This window comes from Danio rerio, chromosome 20 (genome assembly GCF_049306965.1).
Source record: "Danio rerio strain Tuebingen ecotype United States chromosome 20, GRCz12tu, whole genome shotgun sequence".
Classification (NCBI taxonomy): Eukaryota; Metazoa; Chordata; class Actinopteri; order Cypriniformes; family Danionidae; genus Danio; species Danio rerio.
This window is the reverse complement of record NC_133195.1, coordinates 54,574,880-54,584,803: the sequence shown is the minus strand read 5'-3', so window position 1 is coordinate 54,584,803 and position 9,924 is coordinate 54,574,880. Positions and strand designations below refer to the sequence as shown.

Here is a 9,924-nt window from a genome sequence, read left to right as displayed (position 1 = left end):
TTGTCATGTGTACTTGCACTGGAATCTGGATCTCTCATGAAAGTTTTGCCACTCCCAGTGGGGAATTCCCACTGTAGAATTAAAAGCCGCTTTGACTCCGCCTACAGCATCGCTTCCCCATGCTCTTCACATTACCGTCTGCTCTTTTGGCATAAGTTTCATTACTAAGTCTGCTAGTCTACACTTTAGCTCAAACTCGCGCGTAAATAAACCAAGCAATCATATAAAATACATCTGTAATTGGACTATTTGAGGATTCATCAGTGGTGGGATGAGAAACAAAAGCGAGTGTCTCTGGTGTCATAATGTCACGGTGATTTCTTTACGTGCTTTTATTGTTTTTCTGCTAAATTGACGATACGCATCGAAGCTTCGAAATGTCGCGGAGCGGCGGCGGCGACCAAGATGGCAAACCCGATCTCGACGAAAATCGGATCGACTCCGGAATCGACTATGCACCCAGAGAACCCAGAGAACAGTTTCCGAGTCTGGCCAACTCTGAGGAGAAGGATAAACACAGTACAGATGAGCGACTGGACTCTGCTTACGGCTCTTCGTCTCTAACAGTGGACAGTTTGGGGGATTTTATCGAAGAATGCCGCATTTCTAAATGTGAAAGCGCGACGGAATGTCAATACACTGAAGAGGAAGTGAATTTCTTAACCACTGTCACTGAAGATGGAGACACGTACGTTAAATCTTCATTGATACGTTCAAATGTATCGCCTGGGTGCACTTTAAATGAGTTTGAATGTCTAAACATTGAGTTTTATTTACAGTTTTAAGTGAGGTGCTTACGTTAGGTGTTGATTCGTTGCGCGCCGCGGAGTGATATTGAGAATAGATCTTCATTGACATGTTGAAATATATAACCGGCGTTATATATTGTTAATTATTAAATTAAATTAATTTTAATGTGTAAATATGGGTTGTTGTGAGTTTTGTAAACTAGTTTTAAGCAATAAGGTCCTACTAATATTAAGTTTTGATCATGCCGCGGAGAAATTTTATTTATTTTGTAAACGCATCCTATTCGTTTTTTATGTATTTATTCATTTATTTACATAAAAATGCACGCATTCTGTATTACAACAATATGAAATACACAATTTTGTGGTTAATCTCAAGTGTGTAAATTCTTCACTGCAATATAGTGCGTGTTGTTGCTACACTTAATAATATTTGATCAGTGATAACAGGTGTTTGGTTAATAATTAATTCCGATGTTGTTTCAGTGTTGAGAAACTACTGAAATATTGTGACAGTTATGTCATTAGATACATATTCTCTGTTTACATGCAGCACTACTTGCATCACTATTTTATGCATGTTATATTAGGGACTATATTTTCCAGCGGAAGGATTGTGTTTATTCAATAAGTATTTTGCTGATCCTTATTTTAAAGACGCATTCATGTTCATATACAAACCAACAAGGGACTTTACAGTGTTTTATTGTGAGTGGGTTGCGGTCTGTTTTTTGGACTCAATGGGTTAATTTTAATCCCCAACAAAGCAAGACTAAGAATATGCTAAACGAAGAAAGATGGCTTTACACTCTACAAATGTCCACTGTGGCATGATTATAAAGTCTTAACACGATCAAACAAGTTTCATTTTAATTTAACATGCCTTAAACATTTAATAAATGTTATATTAAGCTGATTAGAAAGGCTTTGTGCATGAAAAGAAGTTAGAATACTGTAAAAAAAAATGTAAGTGAATATTTTTTTCTATGTTGCTTTAACTTATTTTAATAGGTTTGAAGTACATTTTTAAAGTTATACACAGTTATATTTTTATTCAATTTAATTGATGTAAATTCAGATGACTAGACAAGTTATTGTGATTCAACTTAAAAAATGAAGACAGCAAGACTTTTTTTATTTACAGTGACATAACTTTAATAATAAGGGTAAAGTTTTAAATTATGATGGCAGGACTATATCATCATCCTTTTTTAAGTGCAAGAAAACAAATAAGCTCTCCTTTCAATGCATGCACATTCATTTGTATGCATTTTTTAAAATTCATTCCAATTGAAACATGATTTAAAATAGCTCATTCTTCCTTTTTATTTCAGTAAGCGTCAAGAATTTTGCTAGTGCATTCTTTAAAACAACGTTGAGTGATTTGTTTAAGTTGGCTGAGTGACACATGCTCATATGACAGATGCAGGTTTGATCACAGTAGCAGGCTTTTCTGTGTTAACACTGCAGTCAGTTAACAGACGTCTAGAAACTGGATCTGCCGTTTATGGCGCATGAGAAGCAGAAAGCAGAAGTATGCAGACAAGCGTGGAATTCCCCCTCATTGAGTCAGAAAACACGCTCTGATGGCAGCGCTTTTGAAAAGTGCAACGCTTTAAACGCGCACATTCATGTGATTTTTAATGCTTTTAGAGCACGTGTCGTGTAATAAACATGTTTATGCAAGCACTGACCTTTACACCAGTTAGTGGTTGGGTCTGTAACGTATGTGTTCAAAAACAAGTGGGCACGCACACACGCATTCTGGTTAATGTCAGCCTGCTTTCAATTCAATTCTGCACTGTTTTCATAGTGAAGGTGGTGGTATGATTGTATTTTGAGAACGTCTTGATTCACTTTGAGTCATGCTATTGGTTTTAGGTGCTGTTGCAAGAACAAAACTCCATTGTCTTTTTTTTTTCCTGAGTGTCATCAGAGTAAAGAAAAGTCACAGGCCGTATAAAATCCCCAGGAAGTGTCTAGAACTGAGTGTTGTCCCGCTCCAGCAATGCACTTTCATTATTGGGGTTGAAGGTAGTGGTTTTATAAGCATTGCAAACATCGTAAATATGAGCCTTTCAGAGTATAGTTGACGTAACAAATGAAGTGTTTATAATGGGATGCATGCATTTCTGATTATACAGCTACTTTAATGTTGGTAATTGTTACTTGCATGTTTTAAACAGTTATATCCTGTGCTTAAAGGCACTCTATGTCAGATTTTTTTATCTTTGGCATGATGAGAGTACATAATATTTGACTAGATATTATTCAAGATACTAGTATAATGGATTTTAAAGGCTTACCTTAGTTGATTAGGGTAATATTAGGGTAATTAGGCAAGTCATTCTATAACAGTGGTTTGTTCTGGAGACAATCCAAAACAAATATAGCTTAAGGGGGCTAATAATATTGACCTTAAATAGTTTTTAATAAATAAAAAAAACTGCTTTTATTCTAGCCGAAATTAAACGAATAAGACTTTCTCCAGAAGAAAGAATATTATAGTTAATACTGTGAATAATTCCTGAATCTGTTATACATCATTTAGGAAATATTGGAAAAAGAACAAATAATTCAGAGGACGAATAATTCTGACTTCAGCTGTATGTGCGTACATTATACCAAATCAGAGTTTGTACGTATGCCAATTTTAACGACCGTGCATGTGGTGTGTGTTCATGCTAAAGACGTCACACACCCTTTATTTCCATTTTTTTAAAAGTATTTTGGGCTGCCCAATTCCAGAAGAGAACTGGTCCTCTTTAAAAACCGCAACGCTTTCGTATTTCAGCTTCGCGCTCAAGAAAACACACAACAGTTTTAATCCAAGTTTATTATGCTGTCCTGGCGCCATCTTGTGGATAGACAACATCAACCGTCTTTGGTCTACTACACAATGGCAGGCTAATGGCGGCCGACGAGCTCTCTTAGAAATTGTAAATATTTTAAAATAGGCACTATTCTTGCAAATAAACCGCATAGTTGTAATCTAAACAACTACATTCTCGACTAAAAAAGCCTCAAAAGTACATTTGGTTGTCTAACAGCAGTAGTATTTGTCAAGCTGTAGCGTCTCTGTGCTTGTTGCTGGCTGTATGTGGGCGGAGTATTACACACAGGTGCATGCACAAGCCCCGCCCGTAATAGCAAAAGTGGGCGGTGCTCACGGAGTAATCCTCTTTAAACTTTGTGAAAACCGTTATTTGAATATTATTTATTCACGATGTAGTCATTTGCTCATTTCTTTTAAGAAAACGAACTGCTCGAAACCAAAATAATTTTATCGAACACATCTGGGGTCCGTACGTGGATTACTCAATTAGCTGTATTTGGTTATTGACGATTTGACATGATCCAGGATCAGTTCGTTCTTTAAAACTCATCCGAGAGTTGTTGTCATAGCATCAGTGCTGGTAGCTCAAACTTGCTCGGGAGCAGCAGCTTATTTCATATAAACTGGATAAGATTGGGTCATTTCAAGCATAGGTAATAGACTGATTTCACACGGCCGCCAATTTTAAAAGCGAAATCGAGGCTGCGGTGGGAAGAAACCTGAAAGTATCGTTGGGAGTTTCATAGGAACGTTGTGTAGCTGGCTGTATATCTTATCAGCGAAGAGAAAGTGACACAAATTTATAATTTCACTGCCCTCCGAGAGACCCGAAGGTCCGTTCTGAATGAATGGTGAAAATGAAAAGGGATATCAGAGCTCATTTAAAGCTAAGTTACGGGAAATGGCACTAGTTTGCTAACGTTTTCTAACCCAAACACACGTTTTAGATGCCATTTATCAAACTTAAGTTAATGAACTGATGCTTTCACTATATTAGACTCGCCACGATACTGAATTAAAAGAAAAACTGTCAATTCCCCACTAACATTTAAAGCACTGTTAATGGCTTTCTTAAAACAGCGCTGATTTGCCATTGTGTTCATGTGCTCAACAGAAATGACTGTGATTGGCCGAGAAGATCATCAGTTCACCCTCTGCTGTTTACCGAGTGCAAACACAGACGAGCGATCTGCTTGATGACTCGACTGATCTTCACAGCTGCTTCACACTCCAGTGTCCGTGTATCTGTGTTTGCACTGGGTGAAGAGCGGTAATCTGATGAGTACTGGGGAATACTATGGTAAATCAGCGCTGTTTATGAACGCGCTCAGTGGCACTTGAATGTTAACAGGAAATGGACGTTTTTAAAACTTCAGTACTGGGACAACACTATAACAGACAACACGAGGGTGTGCTGCAGATGACTACATTGTTTTATTGCTCACCGAGTTACATAGGCTGAAGCAGGAAAGCGTCCTCACGGTGTTTAACTAGTGCCATGAACTGAAGCCTAGGAGGACACTTCAGCATATTACTCTTAAAGAGATCTTGTTTGATTCTAATTTGCTTTTAATTGTTTAAATTTAAACTTACTGAATGATATTAAAGTGATGTTTACACCATTTCTGCATTTTAAAGTCTCTGCAACAGCTGGCGGTTTGTAGTGCACAGCATGTTACTGCAATGTTTACAGTGCTGGTCCTATACTTCTAGGTTTCTTCCCACCGCAGCCTCGCTTTGGTTCTTTAAAATGGCGGCCGCGTGAAATAGGCGTATACTAAAAATCTGTACCGAATGCTGACATTTTCTTACCGTACGTTCACACCGGAAGCGGCGAGAGCGTCCAAGGTCACTCTGACCACCCTGGCGACAACGCTGTCTGCCTTCAGCTCCAGAGCGTCAAAACTCGCTACATTGATCTCGTATTTAAAGGAGCCGTTGCAGCATATCAGTTAAATTCCTGCATAAAGCATGTTTCTAGCATGAGAATGTTGCGCACTTCATATCAAATTCATTTAACAATGGAAGATCAAGTTGCGTGTGGTGTGGCTTTGCTCTATTTATCCAATATGTGTCCATATGTCTGAAATATCCTGAAGCAGCAGTACTGTTTTGTACTGTTTTGTTTCCCGCTTTTTTAAGATTAATTTATATAACATTAATGAACATCAGTAACTCGCCAGTAACTTATTTAATGCATCTTCCTGTAAGACAACATTGTAAATCCGGCGACCGCAATCATCAAACCCTTGGGAATAACTGTGGTCGGAACCAAAGTTCACAGGTCTGTGTTCTCTGAACTGCTATCAAGCGGAGGACGTCTTCATTCTGATTGGTTGCCGCCGAACCGCACCATAGCTCATTACCATAAAGTTGACTTGATTTCAACTCTCCTCGACGCCCACGCCGGAGATGACGCGCCGCGCTGCTCCTCGCCGCTTATCGCCGCCGGCTCTCATTGAAAATGAATGACTTCCGGCTACTTTGACGCTCTCGCCGCTTTCGGTGTGAACGTACGGTTACAGTAGTAACCTATAGATTATATACACTTAAGAATAGTAAAATAGTAAAAAAAACATATATAATAATTACGTATTATATCGAACGAACCGTTTATTGCTAGTTTTAATGTAATTTAGCTCACATGGATAATTGAATAATAATCAGATGATGTCATTACGCTGCTGTGCCGTCAGCCAATCGTTGCATTGCTAATCATGATTTCGAGGATCGATAGGTCTGTCCTTTATAACACATGCAGCGGTCTCAGATCAGTTCATCCTGACATTTCAGTCTGATTCGCAAACTTGTGTGAAGAACCAAATTAGCGAGATTCTGGATCTGTTAATCGTGATAACTGATCTCTGTTTAGATCATTTAAGCGAGATATGAAAAACAGACCCAAGGTCTTTTTTAAATACTGTGGCTTTTCCTCGTTTCCCTTCTTTCCGTCTTCCTCTGCTTCATACTAGAATGATAATAGGTGTTGAATGCTTTACTCATCCATCAACATGATTTCTGCTGGAGTCCTGTTGGATGATGAAGACTACAACCCCCATCGTTCCACACTCAGGGCCCTATTATATACCCGGCGCAGTGTGGCGCAAGGCGTGGCGCAGTAGTCTTTTGGTAGTTTCAGCTTGGCGCAAGAGTCGTTTTGAGGCGTTGCGCTACGCTGTTTAAATAGCAAATGCATTTGCGCTCAGATGTGCGCCCATAGGCGTTCTGGTCTAAAAAGGGAGGCGTTCTGAGGCGGACCGCTGGCGCGTTGCTATATTAAGAAACTATAATAGATTTTTCATTAGACCAAAACTAACCCGGTCTAAACTCCAGCGCAGAGTTGCGCCTCGCTTACACACTGCTTAATACACACAAGAGAGCAATAGGCAAATATCTTTACATATGAAAAAAATGTAAATATTAAGGATATATATAGGATAAAATAAGAATAGATAAAGGATATAAATATAAAGGATTAAAATATTACAAAACATATTATTTTCTAGCCTACATAAATATGAAAAAACACTGCTTTTATGTCTTCTTCATCTCGGGAGGCTTTTTCAGTTCATTCATAACAATTTGTTTTTGTATAATGTTATTATTATTAGCAGTATTAGTTATTATATCCATATTTATATTTGTTTTATTAAAAACAAGCTTAGATTTGTTCACCTGTCAGGTTTTAGACCATATGGGGCACAGCATGTGTTTTAGGATATAACTCAGGTTTTTGAGCACATTTTGTTATTATTGTTCATTTATTCATTTGCTGGAAATTAGAACTGAATTTAGAAATAGTTTTGAAACGAATATTTTCGCTTAACAAACAAAAGTATTTATTTCTAGACTAATTGATGTCTGTGCGTAAAGGTTTCCCTATCCAAGAGCGAAAGTGAAAGTAGATCATTTATCTCTCATTCTCACGCAGTAGATGCTCTGTTTAACAGTTTTCTGTTAAAAAAAACTGTTAACTGTTTGCTTGTGAAATGCTCATTTTTTCCACTTAGACTTACTTTACGTCCTGTAAATAGCGAATGCGCTCTTGGCGCGACGCAGCTAACTCTTAAAGGGAATGGGAGATGAGACTCTAATTGGTTTATTCTTTAAACACACCTATAACTCATTAAGAAAATAAACTCAACCCTTTTAGACCATGCGCTGAAGCGCAAGGCAGATTTCCCGTCCTTAAATTAGCAAAAACGCGTCCTGACACGCCCTGAAAGCGTTTGCGCCCTGCGTTTTGGGCTTTGCGCATGGACCGTCAAAATAGAGCATTCAGTCACTCAAAATATGTCTTTGTTTGTTGTGAACACATGCCCTCTAGTGGAGAAACTGTGCTTTTAACCCCATCTATAACTGACAAACTATATATTTTAAGTGTGTGCATATTTGACCAGCAGGAAATATTATATAAATATTATATATAATAATTTAGTAATATGCAACCAAATAGTTATTTTCACTTTCATGAAATGGTGAAAAAAGCAGGGTAAACGCTCACTTTGTTTGTGTTTCACGAAGCAAGGTCATGAAGTGGAATAAACAATGACCGAATGTGCATGTTTTGGTGAGAAAATCCTGCAAATTTCACACACACAAAGTGAATCATGCTTCATTTTCCACAGTCAGATTGATCACACCGAAGCCCTCTCACAATATTTACATGCTGAAACCGCTGGCTTCTACCTGTTTCCTCCTGGTTTACTGTAAAAGGTTATCGCATGTGGGGAAAGTAGGTGAGAAATTACACACCTGAGAGGAAATATTGCAGCTAGAGGATTGGAAAAAAAAAGACAATGAGTATGTATTAATTTATTTTCCTGCACGCATCATTTACCGGTTATTTGTGACTCAGATCGAACATTTTTATGCAACCAGTTCAGGCCATATTTGAATTCTTAAATCAGTTTTGTTTCCCCCTCACAGAGTCTGCATTTGTTTGATCAAAACTACACTGTAAAAAATTCTAATCTGTCTCAATGCAAATCAATCAAGTTAACTTAATGTTTTTTTTTTTTTGTTTTTTTTTTTTTTTACAATTTTAAGTTGATTGAACATAAAACAATTAAGTTTTCCATAAAAATAACTCAATAACTCATTTTAGGTACGAAGTTTGAACAACCAGCAACATTGTGTTGAGTGTACAGTAAAATCCTCAAAATACGCCTTTGTTTGTTTTAAATACACGCCCTCTAGTGGAGGAAATCACACACTGTGTGTTTAATCTGATCTAAAACTGACAGATGTATTGTTGGAAGGCGTTAAGTAAGTGCTTTTTATATTTAACCACTGTTTAGCAGGAAATATTAACAATAATTTATTCATTTGTGACTAAAAATGTAGAAAAAGTGAATATAAACACATTTGCAATAATTTCAAGTTCAGTTTTTGTTAATAATTGAAGCAATATTTTCTCTTATTCGTCTAAAAATGTTGAGAATGTAACTGAAAATGCATTGACTTGTCATGGATGATGTAGGAAGTCTCCAGGGAAAATATTGCATGTCAAGTTGAAAGGATGTAAATAATTATGCATAGTGATGTCCAGGGGCCTCATGTATCAACGCTGCGTACGCACAAAAACTTTGCGTACGCCAGGTTTCACGCTCAGAATCGCTCACGTTTGGATTTACTAACAATGAACTGAACGTGGGAATGTGCGCAGCTTCACGGCAGCTTTCTGGCTGGCGTACGCACATTTTTTGTGCGTGTCTGTATTATTTCCATTGGCGACTCCTAGAGGCAGTTGTGTTAAATTCCTCTCTACAAAGTGTCTGAGCCTTGCAATGGCAGCTGTATGAGACGGGTTCATATAGTAGGTATGTAAGATTTCCATACCATACAGTTGACCAGCCAAACATTAAAGCACAATTTGCAGCGGTCGCCTGTTTTCCCAATGTAATCTGAGCAATCTACTGCACGCACATTGCTATAAAGACACTATCTGAAGATGAATTTGCATGCGTGAATCAGAAACATTTCCATTCAATAAATGTGCAAATAAAATATGATGCACAAACTTATTGATGATTCCTACTTGTCTTTCTCGTGATAAATAGTAGGCAAAATATGATATGTAGCGGGGGAAAAAACAAGAATGAGTTCATCAGACGCTGGATTCGAACCGAGTTCATGCTCGAACGTGTCAGTACATGAATATATGCGTCTTACGAGCTGCGCCACTAAGTCTGCTAAGGGTACTGCAACATTTTACAGATATAAACCACACTATTTCTTTTTTTAATTCACTCAGTGCGATGTTCAGACCCAACTGTGTCAACCGCATCAGCTAAACTCTCCCACTCTATTTTTTTCTTTTGTTGTTAATTCCGGAGA

General features: G+C 37.8%; 1 protein-coding gene across 2 annotated transcripts in view; it reads left to right on the top strand.

The window, feature by feature from the left end:
• The first annotated feature begins 108 nt into the window (after positions 1–108).
• nfkbie (nuclear factor of kappa light polypeptide gene enhancer in B-cells inhibitor, epsilon) overlaps positions 109–9,924 on the top strand; it is a 35,483-nt gene continuing 25,667 nt past the window's right edge. Inside the window, exon 1 of one of the 2 annotated variants that reach the window (XR_012395691.1) lies at positions 109–688. Coding sequence is in view for 1 of the 2 variants with exons in the window: in NM_001080089.1 (NP_001073558.1) it covers positions 378–688 (311 nt within the window). In the remaining variant the exon portion in view is untranslated. 2 annotated transcript variants of the gene reach the window in all.